The 22,013-nt window shown below is 63.6% G+C and overlaps 2 protein-coding genes across 2 annotated transcripts in view; one reads left to right on the top strand and one right to left on the bottom strand.

The window, feature by feature from the left end:
- Positions 1–3,246, bottom strand: part of LOC134513764 (mucin-2-like) — a gene marked incomplete at its 5' end in the record, with an annotated part of 56,399 nt that extends 53,153 nt beyond the window's left edge. The window contains one exon of the mRNA XM_063330929.1: positions 411–3,246. Within this exon, the coding sequence (XP_063186999.1) occupies positions 411–3,246 (2,836 nt within the window). The remainder of the gene's footprint in view (positions 1–410) is intronic.
- KCNK3 (potassium two pore domain channel subfamily K member 3) lies at positions 3,198–22,013 on the top strand. Its single transcript, XM_063330782.1, has 2 exons — positions 3,198–3,578; positions 19,273–22,013. The coding sequence occupies exons 1-2, from the start codon at positions 3,296–3,298 to the stop codon at positions 20,160–20,162; spliced, it is 1,173 nt and encodes a 390-aa protein (XP_063186852.1). The 5' UTR covers positions 3,198–3,295; the 3' UTR covers positions 20,163–22,013.

The following is a 22,013-nucleotide window of genomic DNA, read 5'->3' as shown; positions in this document are numbered from 1 at the left end:
CACCCCTCGCCCAGCAGGGACGGAGCGGGGAATGGTGCCCCACACGGCAGCGTCCCCAGAGCTGGGCCAGCCCGAGGGCTCCTGCGGCCGGGCATCCTCCCCACCCCGTGACCACCCCGCGCGGGGGCTGCGTATTCGGGCTGCTGGCTGTGGACTGGGTGAGGGGTGTGAGTGTGCAGCCGTGCGTGTGCGGTGCACGGCGCGGTGGGTGGGGGGGTGCGCACACACACACGAGCATCCGTGCAGATGGAGGTGTGATGGGGGGGCTGCTGTGCCATGTGTGAGTGTGCGCAGGGGTGTGCATGTGTGTTAACACGTGCATGTGTGTGATGCTACGTGAGTGTGCGTATGTGTGCATGTGTGTGTGTACGTGTGCGTGTGTGTGTGTACGTGTGCATGTGTGTGCGTACGTGTGCATGTGCATATAAGTGATTGTGTGCAAGTGTGGGCAAGGGGGTGTGTATGTACCTGGGGGGGGTGTACATGTGCATATAAGAGTGTGTGTGGGTGTGTGCAAGGATGGGCGAGGGGATGTGTATGTGTGTGCGTGGGGGGGTGTGTACATGTACATGTGTATGGCTGCGTACGTGCGCACACAAGCGTGAGCACATACGTGTGCACAGGCACGGGTGTGTACATGTGCGCACGGGTGCGAGTGTGCATGTGTGTGCACGTGTGTGTGCATATGCCTATGAGTGTGTCTCTGTGGGTGCATGTGGGTGAGGGGGTGTACACGGGTGTGTAGCTGTGCGCATACCTGTGTGTACACGTACGAGCGTGTGTATGTGTGCATATACGTGTGCATACGCGTATGAGTGTGTGCGCAAGCGTGGTGAGGGGTGCCCATGGGTGTGCACGCGTGTGGACGTGTGTCTGCGTGCACCTGTTTCTGCATGTGCACCCGAGTGTGCGTGCGTTTGTGTGTGAGTGTGGGTGAGGGGGTGCACGCGGGTGTGTATGTGCGCACGTGAGTGTGCGTGTGTGCATATACGTGTGCTTATGCGTGGCTGTGTAGGCGTGCACATGGGTGTGCGTGGGTGTAGGTGTGCACGTATGAGTGTGTGCGCAAGCCTGGAGAGGGGTGCACATGGGTGCGTGCCCCTGTGTACGCGTGCACCCATGTGTGCATACGCGTGCGAGAGTGCGTGTTTGCGTGTGCAAGTGTGGGCGAGGGGGTGCACAAGGGGGTGCGTGAGTGCGCACGACCATGAGCGTGTGTATGTGTGCATACACGTGGCCGTAGCCATACGAGGGGGTGTGCGCGTGTGTGTGCGCGCGAGCGTGGCCAAGGCGTGCACGTGGCGGGGGGGGTGTGCGCGTGTGTGCGTGTGCACCTGCGTGTGCGTATGAGTGCGTGTGTGCACAAGCGTGGCCGGGGGGTGCACACGGGTGCGTACGTGTGTGTGTGAGCGTGAGCAGTGTGTGTCCCGGTACCGGTGTGGGTGCCGGTGCTGGTGCTGGTGGGTGTGGGTGCTGGTGCAGATGCCGGTACCGGTGGGTGCAGGTGTTGGTGCCAGTGCCAGTGGGTGCAGGTGCTGGTGTTGATACCGGTGTGGGTGGCAGTGGGTGTAGGGGCCGATACCGGTGTGGGTGCAGGTAGTAGTGTGGGTGGTGGTACTGGTGTGTGCAGGGGCCAGCGTTGGTGCCAGTGGGTGCAGGTGCCGATATCGGTACAGGTGGGGGTGCCTGTAGCAGTGGGTGAGGGTGTGGGTGCGGTTGGCGGCAGGTGTGGATGCTGGTACCGGTGGGTGCGGGTGCCAGCGTGGGTGGCGGTATTGGTACTGGTGTGGGTGGCAGTACTGGTGCTGGTGGTGGTACCAGTGGGTGTGTGTGCTGGTATTGGTGTTGGTGTGTGTGTCGGCACCAGCGGGTGAGGGTGACGGTGTAGGTGCCATACCAGTGGGTGCGGGCACCTGTACCAGTGCTGGTGTGAGTGCTGGTGCAGGTGCCGGTACCAGTGGGTGCGGGTGCCGGTACCGGTATGGGTGCCAGTGCAGGTGTCAGTGCAAGGGCCAATGTGGGTGCAGGTGCCGATATTGGCACTGGTGCCAGTACCGGTGCAGGTGTCAGTGTGGGTGCCGGTGCAGGTGTCGGTACCAGTGGGTGTGGTGCCAGTAGCAGTGTGGGTGTCGGTACTGGTGGGTGCGGGTGCCTGTGAGGGTGTTGGTGCGGGTGCTGGTACCAGTGGGTGCAGGTGTTGGTACCAGTGTTGGTGCGGGTGCTGGTGTGGGTGTCGGTACCAGTGGGTGTGGGTGCCAGTGCAGGTGCCAGTACAGGTGCGGGTGCCGGTACCAGTGGGGGTGTCAGTACGGGTGGGTGTGGGTGCCAGTGTGCATGCAGGTGCCGATATTGGCACCGGTGCTGGTACCAGTGGGTGCGGGTGCTGGTGCGAGTGGTGGTACCGGTGTTAGTGCGGGAGTTGGTACCAGTGGGTGTGGGCGCCAGTGTGCGTGCAAGTGCCGATATTGGCACCGGTGCCGGTACCAGTGGGTGCGGGCGCCAGTACTGGTGTCGGTGTGGGTGCCGATGTGGGTGGCGGTGCGGGTGCCAGTACCAGTGGGTGCGAGTGCCGGTGTGGGTGCCGGTTCCAGTGGGTGTGGGTGCTGGTGCAGGTGCCAGTAGCGCTGCGGGTGTCGTACTGCTGGGTGCGGGTGTCGGTGTGGGTGCGGGTGCCGATACCGGTGCGGGTGTCCGTACTGCTGGGTGCGGGTGTGGGTGCGGGTGCCGATACCGGTGCGGGTGTCCGTACTGCTGGGTGCCGGTGTAGGTGCGGGTGCCGATACTTGTGCGGGTGTCCTTACTGCTGGGTGTGGGTGTGGGTGCGGGTGCCGATACTTGTGCGGGTGTCCGTACTGCTGGGTGTCGGTGTGGGTGCGGGTGCCAATACCAGTGCGGGTGTCCGTACTGCTGGGTGCGGGTGTCGGTGTGGGTGCGGGTGCCAATACCGGTGCGGGTGTCCGTACTGCTGGGTGCGGGTGTGGGTGCGGGTGCCGATACCGGTGCGGGTGTCCGTACTGCTGGGTGCGGGTGTGGGTGCGGGTGCCGATACCGGTGCGGGCGCGGGTGCGCGCGTGTGCGCGTGGCGGGGCGGTGGTGCTGAAGGACAGCTCCGCCCCCGCCCGCCCCCGCCCCCGCCCCCCGCCGCCCGCCCCGCTCCGCTCCGCTCCCTCCGCCGCCGCCGCCGCCGCCGCCGCCGCCGCCGCCGCGCCGAGCCCCGCCGGGCGCTCCGCCGTGCCGCCGCCGCCATGCCCCAGACGGCCCCGCCGCCGCCGCCGCCGCCCGCCGCCGCCGCACCATGAAGCGGCAGAACGTGCGGACGCTGGCGCTCATCATGTGCACCTTCACTTACCTGCTGGTGGGCGCCGCCGTCTTCGACGCGCTGGAGTCGGAGGAGGAGACGGCGGAGCGGCGGCGGCTGGAGGCGAAGAGCCAGGAGCTGAAGAGCAAGTACAACCTCAGCGCCGAGAGCTACCGCGAACTCGAGTGGGTCGTCCTCAAGCTCAAGCCGCACAAGGCCGGCGTCCAGTGGAAATTCGCCGGCTCCTTCTATTTCGCCATCACCGTCATCACTACCATAGGTACCGGTTAACCCACCCCCGCCCCGGCGCTTCCCGGTGTCCCCGGTAGACCCTTTCCCGCTTCCCGGCCGTGGGATAACGGCCCCCGGTCACGCTCCGTGAAGACCGTCCATCCCCGCGGTATCGGGGCGACCTGCCCGCCCGGCTCCTCTGCCACCGGGAAACTCGCCCTCCCCCCCAGCCCGAGCCCATCCCCATGGTATCGGGGCGACCTGCCCGCCAGGCTTCTCTGTCACTGGAAAACCCCCGAACCGCCCCCCCCCCCCGCCGCCATCCCCGCGGTATCGGGGCGACCCTCTCTCCCGGCTCCCCCGCCACCAGGAAACAGCCACTCGGACTCCCCCCAACACCACCCCCCCGCCCCGCCCGTCCCCGTAGTACCGGGGCGACCCGCCTGCCCGGCTCCCCCACCACCTGAAAACCACCCTCCGGATCCCCGCCCATCCCCGAGGTGTCGGGGCGACCTGACCCCCCAAGCCCCCGCAGTCCCTGAGAAAGCCCCGCCAACCCCCTCCCCGAAACGCCCATCACCGCGGCGGCAGGCTTACCCGCCTCTGCCACCGGGAAATCCCCCCGCCCGTGTCCCCTCTATCGGGGCGACTCTCCCGAAGGGCTCCTCCACCACCGGGAAGCCCCAGCCCGGTTCCTCCCGAAGGCGCCCGTCCCCGTAGCGTCAGGGCTACACCCGACCTGCCCGTGGCCCCGCTGCCCTAGGAAACCCCAGCCCATCTCCGAGGTATCGGGGCTACTCGCCAGCCCCGGACACCTCGCCGCCCCCCCCCCTCCATCGCGCCCATCCCCGAGGCATCGGGGATCCCTCCTGCCCCGGCTCCCTTTCCCCGGAGAATGGCGACCTGCTCATCCCCGTGGTCTCTGGTCTCCCTGCCCCCCTGCTCCCATCCCCGCAGCCTCTGGGCTCCCCACCAGTATATCCCCCGGCCTTAGGGACCCCCGCACGGGGCGGGGGTGGCTGAGCTGGGACCCCCTTTCCAGCCCCGTAGGGAGGCTCCCGCAGAGTCCGGCGGGGCTGGGGGGGTGCTGGGGGGGGCGGCACGGTGGGGCTGTGGGACAGCGATTCCCTCGGCTGACCCCTTCCCTGCAGGAAGAGGAGGAGGAGGAAGGTCCCCTGGGGCCAGGGGTGCCATCCCTCACAGTCTCCTGCCCTTCCCAGGATGGTGGGACCCCCAGCCCGGGGGGGGCGGGCAGGGATGTGTCCTTGCCTACACGGACGCTTTGGCCCTACAAAGGGGGTGTCAGCGCAGCACCCCGGTGCTCAGGGGGGTCTCGCTGCCCTCACCCGACCCCGCTCAGGGTGCCCAGGGCGCTCCCCCACCTTGGGAGAGGGGCTGCAGGAGCTGGGGGGGCGGGGAGGGGGGGCTGCAGGGTCCCCCCGGGTTCCAGACCGCTGCTCTGTGCATTCGCCCAGTCGCATCGTCAACCCGCCTGTCCTTTGGGTCCCCTTGACGGAGGTGGGGGGGAGGGGGGGGAACTGGGGTGTCCCACCACCCCCTGCTCCCCAAACTGCCCCATCCGGAGCACACCACGAGGGGCTGGAGGGCCGGGGGACAGCCGGTGGCTGGACCGGGATGGCGCATGGCCGGCTTGGCCCTGGCAGGTGGCTCTTTGTTTTGGGGGGTGAGATGTGAGTGTTGAGGTGGCTGTTGGTTTTTGGGGCTGAGATGTGGGTGTTGGGGGGCCTCTTGGCTCCCGGGGACGAGACATGGGTGGTGGGGTGGCTGTTGGTTCCCAGGGCTGAGATGTGGGTGATGGGATGCCCACTGATTTTGGGGGCTGAGACACAGGCTTTGGGGTGGCTGTTGGTTTTTGGGGGTGAGATACAGGTTTTGGGGTGACTGACTGTTGGTTCCTGGGGCTGAGACGTGGGTGTTGGGGTGCCTCTCGGTTTTTGGGGCTGAGATGTGGGTGTTGGGGTGCCTCTTGATTTTGGGGGCTGGGACACGGGTTTTGGGGTGGCTGTCGGTTTTTGGGGCTGAGATGTGACTGTTGATGTGGCTGTTCATTTCTGGGGATGAGCTGCAGGTGTTGGGGTTGGTTTGGGGGGCTGAGATGCGGGTGTTGAGGTGCCTCTTGGCTTTTGGGGCTGAGACACGGGTTTTGGGGTGGCTGTTCATTTGGGGGGCTGAGATGCGGGTGTTGAGGTGCCTCTTGGCTTTTGGGGCTGAGACACAGGTTTTGGGGTGGCTGTTGGGTTTTGGGGCTGAGATGCGGGTGTTGGGATTGGTTTTGGGGGACGAGATGTGGGTGTTGGGGTGCCTCTTGCCTTTTGGGGATGAGACCCGAGTGTTGGGGTGGGTGTTGGTTTTTGGGGCCGCGATGCGGCTGTTGGGGTTGGTTTTGGGGGCTGAGACGTGGCTGTTGGGGTGGTTGATGATTTCGGGGGCTGAGACGTGGCTGTCGGGTTGGCTCTCGGTTCCCGGGGCTGATATTGGGGCGCTGGAGCGGCCGGGGGCTGAGCGGCAGCGGGGTCTGGCCTCTCCCGGCTGGCGGGAGCAGCTGGGAAAGGCTTTGAAAGTGAAGACAAGCAGCTTATGTTTGACGTGCGAGGGAGGAGGAGGAGGAGCGGCGGGCAAGGGGGTGCGCGGGGGGCTGGGGGGAGGCGGCGAGCGGGCGGCGAGCGGGAGGCGAGCGGCGTCTCCAGCCCACACAAAGGATGCTGCAGTGAGGCGGGAGGGAGACAAAGCCAGCCCCGTGTCTGCAGGGTCCCCAGAGGCCACGGCTCAGCGCCAGGCTGCGGGGAGTCGGGGGTCCCCCTCCTGCCTCCCCCAGGACACCCGGCGGCGATGGAGAGGGGACGGTTGAGCCCCGACGCAGGCGTTACGCCCCACAAAGCACCCCGTTAGCTGGGGTTTAAAAACTCAAAACCCTCCAAAACCTCAAAAACCTCGTCTGGGGCTCGAGTCGGCAGCTCAGGGGACCCTCTGGGGTTGGGGTGATGACACCCGTTCCCAAAATACCCGCGTCCGGCCGCAGCGGAGCGGGAGGGAAACGCAGAGGGAACGTCCCCAGACGGGGCTTTACGGCTCGGCGGGGGTCGAGCCCTCCTCTCCCGGCAGCTCCAGCCCCTCCGCGGTGGCCCGGGGTGCGCAGGGGGACAGAAATACATAAAGCGATATTCTTTTTACCAAAATCTCATGATTTTCGAAGGCGTTTTAGCCGGCCTGTCGCGACGGGGCCTGGCTGCTGCCAAAGGGGCCCAGCGCGTACCAGCAAAGAGAGCAAAATCCTCAAAAGCCTCGAGAGGGGAAAGAAAATTCCATTATTCCCATGAAATGGGATTTTCCGGTGGGGGGGTGGGGGGGGGGGGTGGTGAAAAAAAAGGCATTGTTCCAGGGAAGCGCCAACCAACAGGCGATTTACCCTCTGTAAAGCTGCTGGTGGGGTTGGGGACTGCGGAGGGGACAATGGGAACCCCGGGGTTCCGATCCCGGTGCCGTGGCCGGTTTTAAAGGGGGGCAGGAGGAAAAACCGGGAGGGCGACGGGTGCCACTGGGAAAGTTTTCCTTATATTTCTTTTTTTTTTTTTTTTTTTTTTTTTTTTATCTGGGAAAAGAGCCAAGAGGCCAGCCAGCTGCTCCGAAGGTCTCCCACCCCCCCCCCACCCTCTCCTGCAGCCCTCCCCGCCCCGAGAAGCCACCCCAGCGCCCGGGGACCCCCAAAGCACGGCGGCGGGGTGTGGGCGACCGGGATATTTAGGACGGCTGCCACCCGCTGTCCCCCTCCCCGCAGGGCCGGGGGCGAGGGGAGCCGACGGGCGGGCAGGGGGGGAGCGTGCCTGTCCTTGCAGCCGGGCAGAGCCGGCCCCCCCGGGCCCCCTCCCGGGATGTCACGCCGGACATGTCCCCTGTCACCTCCGTCCCTTGTCCCCGCACCGGGGACCTCCAGGGCTGGCTGCCATGGCTCTCGCTGGATCGCTCCCAAAAAACATTTCCCTCCCCCCCCCCCCCCGCCCCCCGGCCATGCTGTGTGCGGAGAAACGAGCGGCCATGTGGGCCGGGGCAGGTGGCGAATGCCACCGCGGTGTCACCATCTGTCACAGCCCTCCTCCCTCCCCGCTTGTTTACCGAGGGAGCAGGCACAAGGCAGTACCGGCACAACCCTCCCGGTACCGGCAGCAGCACCGGTGGGAGGGGAAGGACCCCCGGTTCTCTGGCCTTGGAGGGGGCAGCACAGGGAAACGTCTCGAAGAAGGCTCAGGACCAGCCGTGCTGGGACAAGGAGGGGTTTTGGGGCTGCAGTGGGGCTGGTCTTGGTGGGGGGAAGGCCAGGGATGGGGCACCCACCCCCTCCAGCCCCTCTGGACATGTCTGTTCCCATCCTGCGCTAGCCGTGCCCGCTAAAAATGATGGCAGTGGAAATCAGTGTTGGCACCCAGGAACATGCCTTTGATAGGTTTCAGAGTTAACATGCCGGAGGGAAAAACTGTACCACTCTGTTCCAGGGCTGGGATTCCTCCCGCCTCAGCCCAGACACCCCCCCCGGGAGGTGATGCCAAAGCAGCAGGGGGAGAGACAGGCAGCGTCTCACCCCTTTCACCCCCTGGGGATGCGCGGGGTCTTCTCCAGAAGGGTGGCCCTGGCCAGCCCGGCGCCTCCTCGGTCGCTGCAGGGGTTGGTTTGCATGCCCCAGCCGTGCTCCCGAGCCGTGGGAGGTCAGGACCGTTTTCCTTCCCTCTCCAGACAGGCATCAGGCCACCCACCTTTGCCTGTGGTGTGCTGGGATTGCTGGTTGCGGCGTTCACTCTGAAACCTAATGAGGGCATATCCCCCTCTGCCGCTGATCTCCGGAGCAGGGAATGAGCGTGAAGAGGGTGAGTGGGGAGCTGGCACGTAGGCACCGAGACCGGAGCCGTCCCCGAGCCCTTCCCGGCAGAGACGTGTGATTTAAGGGTGGCCATCGTCGCCCGCTGCCCCAGCAGCACCTCAGGACATTTGCCGGGGACACAAAGCTTCTTCCCGAGGAGGCTCCAGCAGATCTGTGGTGTGGTGGGGAGGTATCACACGTGTCCCCTCCCGTGGGATTCATCCCAGGGAGCCTCCAAACCGGGGGGCTCGGTGGCATCCCTCCCACCTTCCCCCTCCCCCCGCCTCCCCTTCGCCCAGGCTATAAATCTCCCGCTCCGCTCCATCCCGGAGTGATAACAGCAATTAATACCCGCTCCCTCCCTGCCCCCCCGCCTGGCCTCTCCCAGCTGATGCCTCAGTAAACTCGCCAGCAAAGCCTGACTCAGAGCAAGGCGTAAACACCACGTGCCGGGCGAAGATGCTCCGAGGAGAGGGGGGTTGGTCACCCAGGCAAAAAGAACCCAATTTCTTTGAATTTTGGGGTCGTCCCCCCACACCGCAGTTACCAAACCCTAGGGCTGGTTGCTTGGGCTCGGCGCTGCCCGGTTTAGTGTCGGGAGGCCGGATGGGTGCCGGAGCCGTGGGGAGAGCCCCGCTCTGGTGGCGTGTGATTTATGAACCGGCTTAAATATTTATCAGGCAGCTCTCGGGCTGAAGCGACTGCGGCGCAGGATTTATAGCGGGCACCGCCGCCTGCCATAAATCACGGTCGGGAGGGGAGATGGAAGGGGCAGGAGCGGAGCGTGCCGCGGCGGCGGGGGGCTGCGGAGAGGGGCGAAGGAGGGCGGCCGTGGGGCAGGAGGGCCCAAATTGGGGCTGTAAGTGGTGCAGGGCACTGGTGCGCGGTGCACGGCACTGGGGCGTGTTGCTGGTGCACGGTGCTGGGCGCTGGTGCAGGGCACTGGTGCGCGGTGCACAGCACTGGGCACGGCGTTGGGTGCTGTTGTACGGTGCTGAGTGCTGGTGCATGGCACTGGTGCACGGTGCCGGACTCTGGTGCATGGCACTGGTGCACAGTGCATAGCCCTGGTGCACGGTACTGGACTCTGGTGCATGGCACTGGTGCACGGTGCTGAGCGCTGGTGCATGGCCCTAGTGCACGGTACTGGACTGGACTCTGGTGCATGGCACTGGTGCACGATGCATGGCACTGGTGCACGGTACTGGACTCTGGTGCATGGCACTGGTGCACGATGCATGGCACTGGTGCACGGTACTGGACTCTGGTGCATGGCACTGGTGCACGGTGCAAGGCACTGGACATGGTGCTGGGTGCTGGTGCACGGTGCTGGGCACTGGTACATGGTGCTGGGTGCTGGTGCGTGGCACTGGTGCACGGTACACAGCACTGGGCATGGTGCATGGCACTGGTGCATGGTGCTGGGTGCTGGTGCGTGGCACTGGTGCACGGTACACAGCACTGGGCATGGTGCATGGCACTGGTGCATGGTGCTGGGTGCTGGTGCGTGGCACTGGTGCACGGTGCATAGCACTGGTGCGTGTTGCTGGGTGCATGGTGCTGGGTGCTGGCGCAGGGCACCAGTGCACGGTGCACACCACTGGACGTGGGACTGGGCACTGGTGAGTGGTGCTGGGTACTGGTGTACGGCACTGGTGCACGGCACTGGTGCACGGTGCACACCACTGGACGTGGGACTGGACACTGGCGCACGGTGGTGGGTGTTGGCACGCGGCACTGGTGCGCGGTGCACAGCACTGGACATCTTGCTGGGCACCGGTGCATGGTGCTGGGCGTTGGTGCCTGGCACTGGTGCACGGCGCTGCACGTGGTGTTGAGCACTGGGGCACGGTGGTGGGTGCTGGCGCATGTCACTGGTGCACAGTGCAAGGCGCTGGACGTGGGACTGGGCGCTGGTGCACGGTGCTGGGTGCTGGTGGATGGTGCCGGGTGTTGGTGCCTGGCGCTGGTGCACGGCGCCGCACGTGGTGTTGGATGCTGGTGCACAGCGCCGGGTGTTGGTGCACCACGCTGGGCGCTGGTGCCCGGTGCTGGGTGCCGTTGCACGGCGCTGGGTGGCATTGCACGGCGCTGGGTGCCGTTGCACACCCCTCCACACCTTGCCACTACGCAAACTGGGCACTGGGAGGAGGGAGCTGCATCCTGCCCTTCCCTGGGAGATGGGAAACAGGGAGAGCTGGGGCGGAGCCATGGGGAAAGATGGATGGATGGATAGATGGATGGATGGAAGGAAGGAAGGAAGGAAGGAAGGAAGGAAGGAAGGAAGGAAGGAAGGAAGGAAGGAAGGAAGGAAGGAAGGAAGGATGGAAGGAAGGAAGGAAAGATGGATGGAAGGAAGGAAGGAAGGAAGGAAGGAAGGAAGGAAGGAAGGAAGGAAGGAAGGAAAGATGGATGGAAGGAAGGAAGGAAGGAAGGAAGGAAGGAAGGAAGGAAGGAAGGAAGGAAGGAAGGATGGAAGGAAGGAAGGAAAGATGGATGGAAGGAAGGAAGGAAGGAAGGAAGGAAGGAAGGAAGGAAGGAAGGAAGGAAGGAAGGAAGGAAGGAAAGATGGATGGAAGGAAGGAAGGAAGGAAGGAAGGAAGGAAGGAAGGAAGGAAAGATGGATGGATGGAAGGAAGGAAGGAAGGAAGGAAGGAAGGAAGGAAGGAAGGAAGGAAGGATGGAAGGAAGGAAGGAAAGATGGATGGAAGGAAGGAAGGAAGGAAGGAAGGAAGGAAGGAAGGAAGGAAGGAAGGAAGGAAGGAAGGAAGGAAGGAAAGAAGGAAAGATGGATGGAAGGAAGGAAGGAAGGAAGGAAGGAAGGAAGGAAGGAAGGAAGGATGGAAGGAAGGAAGGAAAGATGGATGGAAGGAAGGAAGGAAGGAAGGAAGGAAGGAAGGAAGGAAGGAAGGAGGGAAGGAAGGAAGGAAGGAAGGAAAGATGGATGGATGGATGGATGGATGGAAGGAAGGATCCCTGGCATGAGGAGCTTTGCAGCGAGAGCCATCGGGGAGCTTTAGCTCAGCAGGGGGGAGGCGGCAGGGTGACAGGGTGACCGAATCAAGCCCTGACTCCCCGGGGACACGACGCCTGAGCTTGTGCCACATCCACGTTCTGCTTGAGCTCGGAGGGACCCAGGGCAGCACGGAGCGGTCGGTCCTTTGGGGCCTGAGTCTTGCAGGAGGCTGGGGGCTTTGTCACCCCTTGGAGGGGCTCAGGGTGCGGGATGTGGCCCCTGGGTGCTGCGTGGGGTGGGGGGGTCACTGCCTGTGCCCCAGTCCCTCTGGCCAGGGGTGGGGGCGGATGCAGGCAGGGCAGCCCCCCCCCCAGTCCCGGCAGAATCGGTCCTAAAGGCCTTAAATGACTTTTTATTCCCCCCCCGGAGGCCCCTTTTCCCTGCGCCGGTGCAGAAAGCGGCTCCGCTCTCGATTTCAGCCATCCCCAGGGCTGCGGGGGTGTCCCCAGCCGCAGGTCTGTGCTGTGCCATGGGGTTATGGGGTGGCCCCCCCAAAAAAAAACCCAAAAACCAGCAGGACCAGCCCCACCAGCATCCAGCCGTGCCCATCACCGGGGCATCCCGCCTTGCCCACCAGCGCGGAGAGCATCCCCCCTCCTGCCGCAGGGCCCCGGAGGGTGGGGGGGGGCCCGGCTGCACCCCCCTTTTGCAGGAGGAGGGGAGGGATGGAGGAGGGGGGGTGGGGGGTGGAGGGGGCCAGGAAGGGGCTGGCGGAGCCCCAGGAGTGAGGGAAAAATTGCCAGTTTTGGCGCAAACAGGGCGCTTGGCCGGCGCTGGGATTTTCCATGACACCATCCTGACCCCCCCGCTACGGCGAGGTCTGGCCCCTGCCTGCAGGCAGTGGTGCCCGGGGGGGACACACACACAGAGGCACCGGCTGCACCCCCAAACCCTCCTGCTCTGCCCCCTCCCCGGGGTGTGGGGCTGCCCCCCGCCCCCCCGCTGCTGTGGGACCTGGGGTGGGGGTGGCTCTGAGCCCCTCTGGGGAGGTGACACCCCCCCAGGTGTATAGGACAAATCTGGGGGGAAGGGATGACACGGGGACCAGGGGGTGGCAGGGGCGCAGATGCCGCTGCAGAGGAGGGGAAGGGGGGCTGGGGGGGTTTGGGGCCCCCACCTCCCTCCCCCCCACCCCACGGGGGAGGTGGTGTCCTGGGGGGTCTCCAACACCAGGGTCCCTTCCCACCCCACGGAGACACGAGTCCACAGCCAGGCCCAGCACCCCTTCCCCGGTGTGACACCCCCCGGTGTGACACCCCCCACCAAGGGTGACAGCCCCCCAGGGCAGTCCCCAGCACTGGGGAGGGAGGCTGAGCACGGGGTGGGTCAGGGGGTGGGAGTAGGGAGATGGGGGCAGGGGGGATGGATGGAGAGGGGTTGAAAGTGGGCAGAGATCTGTGGATGGATGGATGGATGGATGGATGGATGGATGGATGGAGGGATGGAGGGATGGATGGAGGGATGGATGGATGGATGGAGGGTTAGGTGGAGAGATGGTTGGATGGATGGATGGATGGATGGATGGATGGATGGATGGATGGATGGAAGGTTGGGTGGAGGGATGGATGGATGGGTGGATGGAAGGATGGGTGGATGGGTGGGTAGGTGGGTGGAGGGATGGATAGATGGCTGGATGGACAGATGAGTGGGTGGGTGGATGGAAGGATGCATAGGTGAATGGATGGATGGATGGATGGATGGATGGATGGATGGATGGATGGGTGGATGAATGGATGGATGGATGGATGGATGGGTGGGTGGGTGGGCAGGTGGGTGGATGGAAGGATGGGTGGGTGGATGGATGGATGGATGGATGGATGGATGGATGGATGGATGGATGGATGGCAGGGTGTGAGGATGACAAGCTGGCCACTCCTTCCCCGCCCTGGTGAAGACGCAGTGAGGACAGTCCCTGCTCCAGGCCCAAGACCCAGCTGGGACTGGGGCAGCCTGGGTGCTGTGAGTCCCAGGGCTCTCTCCACCTCCTTATCACCCAAGTTCAGCCTGGTCCCAGGGAGCTGCTGCCGGGGTCTGTCCCTCTCCTCCTGCTGCCTCTCACCCTGCCCTGCCCAGGAGGTGTCCCCGGGCTGGACAAACCCCTTCCCGCTGCCCTCAACCCCTGTTCGGGGGGGGGACAGAGGCATTGCAGGGTGCCTGTGTCCCCACGCAGCACCGTGCCCCGTCGTGCCGGGGCCGTGTTTGCTCAGGGCTGGCAGCGCCGCTGCCACATGCTGCCTTTCCCAGCCGCCTGCTTGTTTGCTCCCAGGACATCTCCCAGGTGGTGCAGGGATGGATGCTGCACCCCACGGGATGCCCACCCACTGCCTCCATCTCTGGGGGACCCCCAAGGGTTTCCCCATGAGGGCCGGGAGAAGGGGGTGCCTGGGGCAGGCACCTGGGGGGGGCTCAGGACCAGGGGCTTCGGGCTTTGGTTGCTTTTTGGGTGCTAAAGGGCTTTGGGTGCGTGGGGTTGCTGTGTGTTCGCCGTCATGCCAGCCAGCTGCAAGCGTGGGGTCTGCTCGGGGTGGGTGGTCTACGTGGAGGGGGGTGACATCTCCAGGGGATGAGACTTTTCCTCCCTGGGGCCCTCCTAATTGTGGATCCTTGGGCGTCTATGGCTGCAGTCGGACCATTCCTTCCTCCCCAGAATGCATGGAAACATTCTGACCTTGGTGGCTGCCGCTGAAGCTGCTGGGAAGTGGGGTGGGAAGGGAGACAGGGCTCTGTGGGCTGTGGGGTTGCATGAAACCAGGCTTGGAAGGACCAAAGACGGGTTTGTCCCAGGCTTGGAAGGACCAGAGTTGTCTTCATCCCCATCTGGGACGGAAACTGGGGCTGCTCCAAGGCGTTGGAGACCCCCAGAGGGGTCAATGCTTTGGTAGATGCCCCAGCAGCAGGGACGCCTGAACCTTCCCCACCGTCCCTCGTCGCCCCCGCAGCCTCACAGCCCGGCAATGGACAGTGGAAGCTGCAGCAGGTCAGAGACCAGGGTGAAGGGCTCCGGCATCCCTCTGCGGGGGGGCCAGGCTATTGCAGTGGCAAGAGGTGGCAGCTGGGCTGGGTAAGGGAGGGGGACAGCAGCCACCAGCCCAGAGACACCCAGGCTATGGGGGGTGAGGGTGGGTGCAAGGAGGAAGAGACCCTGTGCCCAGCGCGGACCCCGGGAGCATCCCCTGTGTGAATGGGAGGAGAAGCGTGACGGCTCTGGCAGCAGCACATGGTGGTGTCCTGGCGTGAGCCACCGCTCGTGGCCACCAGCCCTCGCTCGCTGCCAGCCTTTGCCTTCCCCGCAGCAATTCTGTAAAGCAGGGAGCTGGTTTCCTGACTGCTTCAGAGCCCCAAAACCCCAGCCCAGCTCCCAGCCCCTGCCCTCAGCTGGGACTCTCTGTCCCCTGCCCTGGCTCCTTCCATCCCCTGCCCTTGCTCCCTCCATCCCCTGCCCTGGTTCCTTCCATCCCCTGCCCTGGTTCCTTCCATCCCCTGCCCTGGTTCCTTCCATCCCCTGCCCTGTCTCTCTCCATCCCCTGCCCTGGTTCCTTCCATCCCTGCCCTGGTTCCTTCCATCCCCTGCCCTGGCTGCCTCCATCCCCCTGCCCTGTCTCTCTCCATCCCCTGCCCTGGCTCCCTCCATCCCCCTGCCCTGGCTCCCTCCATCCCCTGCCCTGTATCCCTGCCCCAAATCCCTGGAGGGCTCAGCCCCTTCCCATACCCCTTCATCACCCAGTGCCACCTCCCAGGGACCCTCTCCCTGCCTTCGCAGCCCTTTGCACCCTTCAGCCTTGTAACACCTCCGCTCTGTGGAGTTTTCCCCCGCCTTCCTGCCGTCCCCGGCAGCTGCCCCGCTAATCCCCACCATCCATCGCTCCCGACAGCCTGGGATTTGCTCCAGGCCAGGGGCCAGCCGAGACCTGCACCTGCTCCCCGCAGCCGCCGCCAGCTCCAGCCCTGCTCCTCCGCAGCCCTAAAAAGGAGAGGAGCCGGCCGCGTTCCTCAGGGACATGTCATATTTTCTCCCTGGGGACACCCGCCGTGCTCCCTGCCGGCTCGCAGCACCCTGAGCGGGAGCCCGTGGCACCCTGACGCTGCTCTCCCTTGGCAGCATCCCTCCTGGGATGCCCCTTTGAGGAGCATCCCCCCGGGGGGGAGGTTATGGGGGGGCTGCAGGAGCGGGACGGGTGCCGGGATGCTGAGCCCCGTCTGCAGGGAGGGCAGGAGCGTGGTGGGGAGCCTCGCGGGGCCAGGACATGCCACAGAGTCACACATGCCGGTGCGGCGGAGCAAACAGAGCCACTGTTGAACCTGGCAGCTGCCGGAGCTTTGCCGCATCCCTGGGAGCTGAGCTCTCCTCTCCGACGCATTCCCTTCCCATGGTGGATGAAACCCCAGGTGGAAAAGGGGTCCGGGGGGGAATTCACCCTCTCTGTCGCCTTCCCAGGGCCTCCCTTTCCTCACCGGCCGGAGATTCCATATCCCGGCGACCTTCCCCCCGTCCTCAGACGTGCTGGAGATCAGGCAGCGCCTGCTAAAGCCGGGAAAGGGGGGGGCTGGCAGATTGACGGACGCTTGGACGCGCCGCGAGAGCTCATAAACTGCCTTCCCTGGGGAATCGGGGCTAAATATAGCTGCGGGAGGCTGCGCTGGCGCAAGGCAGGCAGGACGGGGCTCGCAGGCAGCACTGGAGGCTCGTATCCGAAAAGCCCGTCCTTGATGCAGGAGGAACGGGGAGCCGCGGGCTGCGGGGAGGGGGACGGGGGCGTCTGGCAGAAGATGAAGAGCAGGACAGGCAGACGAGCAGGGCGAAGGCTCGGCGCCCGCCCCGAGGGCAGGGGGACGTGACCCTGGTTTGAAATGCACTGCCTGGCTCTGCTTCGGCCAGCCAGGTGGCATGGCATTGCCTCCGTGTCCCCTCTGCTGCTGGGGAGGGGACAGCAGGCAGCGGGCAGGGAGGGGACACAAAGCAGCAGCCCCTTTTCCATCAGCGAGGGAGGTGGCAGGCTGGCACCTGGCGCTGATGAGAGCAGTGATGTTCTCCAGCAACCCTTTCTGGTGATGTTCTGGAGTGATGCTCTCGGGTGACGCTCTCTGGCAATGCTCTCTCTCTTGTGACGCTCTCTGGCGATGCTCTCTGGTGATGTTCTTCAGTGATGCTCTCTGGTGATGTTTTCTGGTGATGCTCTCCAGTGATGTTCTCTGGTGATGCTCTCTGGTGATGCTCTCTGGTGATGCTCTCCAGTGATGTTCTCTGGTGATGCTCTCTCTCTGGTGATGCCCTGTCTCCTGTGATGCTCTCTGGTGATGCTCTCTCTCTGGTGATGCTCTCTGGTGATGCTCTCCGGTGATGCTCTCTGGTGATGCTCTCTGGTGATGCTCTCTGGTGATGCTCTCCGGTGATGCTCTCTGGTGATGCTCTCCGGTGATGCTCTCCGGTGATGCTCTCTGGTGATGCTCTCTGGTGATGCTCTCTGGTGATGCCCTGTCTCCTGTGATGTTCTCCGGTGATGTTCTCCGGTGATGCTCTCTGGTGATGTTCTCTGGCGATGCTCTCCGGCGATGTTCTCCAGTGATGCTCTCTGGCGATGCTCTCTCTCCAGTGATGCTCTCCGGTGATGCTCTCTGGTGATGCTCTCTCTCTCCGGTGATGTTCTCTGGTGATGTTTTCCAGTGATGCTCTCTGGCGATGCTCTCTGGTGATGTTCTCTGGTGATGTTTTCCAGTGATGCTCTCTGGCGATGCTCTCTGGTGATGTTCTCTGGTGATGTTTTCCAGTGATGCTCTCTGGCAATGCTCTCTGGTGATGCTCTCCGACTCCCATGGCAGCTGGCGAGGTCCCGCCAGCTCCTCAGGGCTGACTTGGGCAGAGATCCAACAATCCTTGTTTTCACCTCGCCCCGGCCCAGCCTAATCCTTGACCCGGCGAGGCTGCCGGCAGGGTGACGGTGGGGGATGCCGCCTGCCGCCGCCCGGCCGGGATTAGAGAGAGCCGGGGCAGGGCTGGCTGCCGGGGCTCGGGGGCGGCTGCGGGTGCTGGCTCTGGTTTAGCTGCAGCGGGTGCCGGGTCAGGTGTGCTTGTGCCGGCACCCCCAGCCCCCTCCCAGGGCTGAGGGGTCAGTGAGCTGCAGCCCCGGCCCCAGCGCTGCTCCTGCCTGCTCCTGCCTGTGCTTGGCTCCTGGCAATCTGCCGAGGGCAGCCTGTGTCCCAGCCCCTGCCTGCTCCTGGGAGCTCAGGGTGCTGGAGAGGGGGAAAAGGAGAGGGAAGGGGATGGGGAAGGAGGAGAAGCGGAACGGGAAGGGGAAGGGGAAGGGGAAGGGGAAGGGGAAGGGGAAGGGGAAGGAAAAGGAAAAGGAAAAGGAAAAGGAAAAGGAAAAGGAAAAGGAAAAGGAAAAGGAAAAGGAAAAGCAAAAAAGAGAAAGGGAAAGAGAAAGAAAAATAAAAGAAAAGGAGGAGGAAAAGGGAAAGGAAAAAGGAAAAGGGAAAGGGAAAGGGAAAGGAAAAGGAAAAGGAAAAGGAAAAGGAAAAGGAAAAGGAAAAAAGAGAAAGGGAAAGAGAAAGAAAAATAAAAGAAAAGGAGGAGGGAAAGGGAAAGGGAAAGGGAAAGGGAAAGGGAAAGGGAAAGGGAAAGGGAAAGGGAAAGGGAAAGGGAAAGGGAAAGGGAAAGGAAAAGGGAAAGGGAAAGGGAAAGGAAAAGGGAAAGGGAAAGGGAAAGGAAAAGGAAAAGGAAAAGGAAAAGGAAAAGGAAAAGGAAAAGGAAAAGGAAAAGGAAAAGGAAAAGGAAAAGGAAAAGGAAAAAGGAGAAAAGGAGGCAAAGGAGGAAAAGGAAAAAGAGAAAGGGAAAGAAAGAGTAAATAGAAGAAAGGGAGGAGGAAAGGAGGAGAAAAGGAGGAAAAGGAGGAAAAGGAAAAAGAGAAAGGGAATGGGAAAAGAAAATAGAGGAGAAGGAGGAGGAAAAGGGAGAGAAAAGCACAAAAAGGAGGAAAAAGAAAAAAGAGAAAGGGAAAGGAAAAAAGAGAAAGGAATGAAAAGGCAGAGGGTGAGGGAGAGGGAGAGGGAGAGAGAGAGGGAGAGGGAAAGGGAGAGGGAAAAATAGAAAGGAAAGGGACAGGAGAAGGGAAGGGGAGCAGCTGGTGCCTGGCGGCGAGGGCACCACCCCTGGCAGCGCAGGAGCATCAGACAGCAGACAGTGGGGCAGGGGGACATGGGGACACGGGAGCCAGCCGCCCTTGTCGCTTGATTCCTTAAAAATCCCCATTTTCCCCATCTCCTGCGCCTCTCCACCCGGCTGCTCTGAGATGGGCCATAGAGTCATCGAGTCACAGAATGGTTTGGGTGGGAAGGGACCTTTAAAGGCCATCTAGTCCAGCCCCCTGCCCTGGGCAGGGACATCTTCAACTACAGCAGGTCGCTCAGAGCCCCATCCAACCTGGCCTGGGATGTTTCCAGGGGTGGGGCATCCTGGGAAGGGTATTTCAGGGAAGAGCAATCACCAATTTCCAAAACCCAAAGGCTGGAGAACATCCCCCAACCCCAGCCAGGGTCCATCAAGCATCCTCCAACTGCCCCCACCCCAACCCAGGGATGCAGCACCTTGTCCATCACCCCCCGCCAGCCCCCCAGCTCCTTTCCCCACGAGACGAGGGCTTTCCCCCTTCTCCGGCCCCCTCCCCTTCATTTTTATGTGGAGACCCCTTTGTCCCCCCAGTCTGCCCAGCCATCCGTGGTCACTCCTTGTGCCTGAGGGAGAGGATGGCACCAGCCAGGGTTGGGATTCACCATTAGAAACTCAGCTGGGGAAGCAGTTTGGGGCACTGCACCCCACCTCGGACCACCAAGCTGATGCCGCTCTGTGGCTTTGCTCCCCAGGTTACGGCCATGCAGCCCCCAGCACGGATGGGGGCAAGGTCTTCTGCATGGTCTACGCCCTGCTGGGGATCCCCCTCACCCTCGTCATGTTCCAGAGCCTGGGTGAGAGGATCAACACCTTCGTCAAGTACCTCCTCCACCGCATCAAGAAGTGCCTTGGCATGAGGCGGGCGGAGGTCTCCATGGCCAACATGGTCACCATTGGGTTCTTCTCCTGCATCAGCACCCTCTGCATCGGGGCAGCCGCCTTCTCCTACTACGAGCACTGGAGCTTCTTCCACGCCTACTACTACTGCTTCATCACCCTCACCACCATCGGCTTCGGGGACTACGTGGCCCTGCAGAAGGATGAAGCCCTCCAGAACAAGCCGCAGTACGTGGCCTTCAGCTTCGTCTACATCCTGACGGGGCTGACGGTCATCGGGGCTTTCCTCAACCTGGTGGTGTTGCGTTTCATGACCATGAACGCCGAGGACGAGAAGCGGGACGCCGAGCACCGGGCGCTGCTCACCCGCAACGGGCAAGCCAGCAGCATCCACGCCACGGACACCACCTCGGCCGTGCCGGCGGCGGTGGGGGGCGGCGGGGGCAGCGGGGGAGGCTTTCGGAACGTCTACGCTGAGGTTCTCCACTTCCAATCCATGTGCTCGTGCCTGTGGTACAAGAGCCGGGAGAAGCTGCAGTACTCCATCCCTATGATCATCCCCAGGGACCTCTCCACCTCGGACACCTGCGTGGAGCAGAGCCATTCCTCGCCCGGCCGTTGTCCGGAGACCCCCTCCAACAGATGCTTCTGCAACGCCCGCCGGTCGGCCATCAGCTCCGTCTCCACCGGGCTCCACAGCCTGACGGCTTTCCAGGGGCTCATGAAGCGCCGCAGCTCCGTGTAGCCCCTTCTCCATCCCCGCCCGCGGCCCATGGACCCCCCCACCTCGGCCAAGGAACCTTCTGGTCACGGCAGGAGGAGACCACTCCAGGGTCTGGCTGCGGAGGGGGGAGACAGCGGGCTGGGACCCCCGGGGTGGTCCGTGCTCCTCTGCCGGGATTCGGGAGGGACGAAGGAGCAGCGCCGAGGCTGCCCCCCGGGTCCCCTCCGCAGAGAGAAGAAGGGAGCTGCTGGTTTTGTTTTATTTTATTTTTAACTTAAATTAATTCTATTTTATTTTATTTTACCAAAAAAAAAAACCAAAAAAAAAAAACCCACAAAAAAAAACCAAACCACTCCTCGAAAATGTGAAACTTGGAGAGCTGGAGAGGGTTTTTAACCTGATGGGGTGGGTGCCTGGGGGGGGCCATACCCCTGCACCTCCCGCCGGGATAACCACCTCTGTGGAAGGGGCTGGGGACCCCCACGGCCCCACGGCGGCCCCACGGCGGCCCCACGGCGGCCCGAGCGTGCGAGGCTGTGTGCGATGGCACGGCCATGAAGCCGGACGCGTGACTTGATGTGCACCGGGGGGGACGCGGGGCGAGGAGGAGGTGGGGGGCTCCCGGCAGCCACCGCGGGCACCAAGGGGGGGTCCCGTCCCCTCCATCCTCTGCCTCCTCCGGCGCCGCCCGGGGGAAGAAGGCGAGTCACCGCGGGGCGAGGGATGCCCCTGCCGAGGCGAGCGTGCGTCAGTGGGCAAATCAGGCTAAGAGGGGCTTAGACGGAGCCTCCTCCACCGCTGGGCGCAGCAGCCGGCCCCCGCGGCCGAGAAAACAAGCCGTGAGTCACGTAGGCGGCCGCAAAGGCCCCGGCAGCCCTCCGAGAGCTCTGAACCCCTTTTTTCGGGTGGGCAAAACTGGGATTTTTGCCGGAGCCATCCCCCCCAGAGGCAGGATGGGCAGCGGCAGCGTGGGACTGGAGGGGTCTCCATCCTCCCCCGTGGTCCGTGGAGACCAGATGGACCCCGGTCTCCATCCTCCCCCGCGGCAGCTCTGGGGCCGGAGCCGTGACCCTCGAGGAGCTTTTTTTGGGGACAACCCGGGGCGTTATAAGGCTTTTTCACCCTTCGTTCTCCTCCACACCCCCGCGGGTCGCGCCGGCCCCCTTGCGACCCGCACCCCGAGCCCAGAGCAGGGGGTGTCCCCAGGGCTCCCCCCATCTGCCCACCCAGCACAACCCGGGGGGTCACCTCCATCGCGGCCGCCCCGTCACGGCAAGAGGGGGGCGAAAACTTCTTCCCTTGCCCCCCAGCCCCCACGGGGAGCACCCCCATCGCCCCCCCAGGACCCCGCTGCCCCCCCTGCCAGCACCTGAAATGCAGGCTGTCCCCCAGCCAGCGGGGACGCCAGGGGACACCGTGACATTGCGCTGGCCCTTCTTTGAGCCCCGGGGGGTGTCAGTGGGGACTGTGGGGACAGGCGAGGCGCCCAGCCCGCCCGTTCCTTTTCTCACCTTTTAACAGAAGCAAACCAACGTATTTCTGATACTTGATGACCTGTACATACTGTTAGATACCAGAGAGGATATTTATTATAAATGACGCTACCATCGTATCTATAGAAATCTATAAATATCTATCGGAAAGGGAGTCTGGGGAGGGGGGGGGGGGGGCGGGGAAACTTGTTGACGGGCTCCGGGGAATTTCCTTTTCGGTCTCTGCATCTTTCTCATCCTTAGGGCACCCGCGGGGAACCGCACTCCCCACCCCCCGGCTCCCCCCCCGGGAAGGTTTCTCTGGTTCTCATGCCAAAGTCTATTTGTACCGCTGAGTTACTTTCCTGAGCGAGAGAAATAAAGGCTGGTTCGAAACCTC

Source organism: Chroicocephalus ridibundus, chromosome 3, assembly GCF_963924245.1.
Source record: "Chroicocephalus ridibundus chromosome 3, bChrRid1.1, whole genome shotgun sequence".
NCBI lineage: Eukaryota > Metazoa > Chordata > Aves > Charadriiformes > Laridae > Chroicocephalus > Chroicocephalus ridibundus.
Note: the sequence above shows the minus strand (reverse complement) of the source record. Positions and strands in the feature narration are given on the sequence as shown.

Excerpts from the sequence above, each read along its gene's own strand:
- KCNK3 (XM_063330782.1), top strand. The coding sequence starts at position 3,296 with ATGAAGCGGCAGAACGTGCGGACGCTGGCGCTCATCATGTGCACCTTC. Across the intron at positions 3,579-19,272 it reads CACCGTCATCACTACCATAG|GTTACGGCCATGCAGCCCCC; the intron begins GTACCGGTTAAC and ends TTTGCTCCCCAG.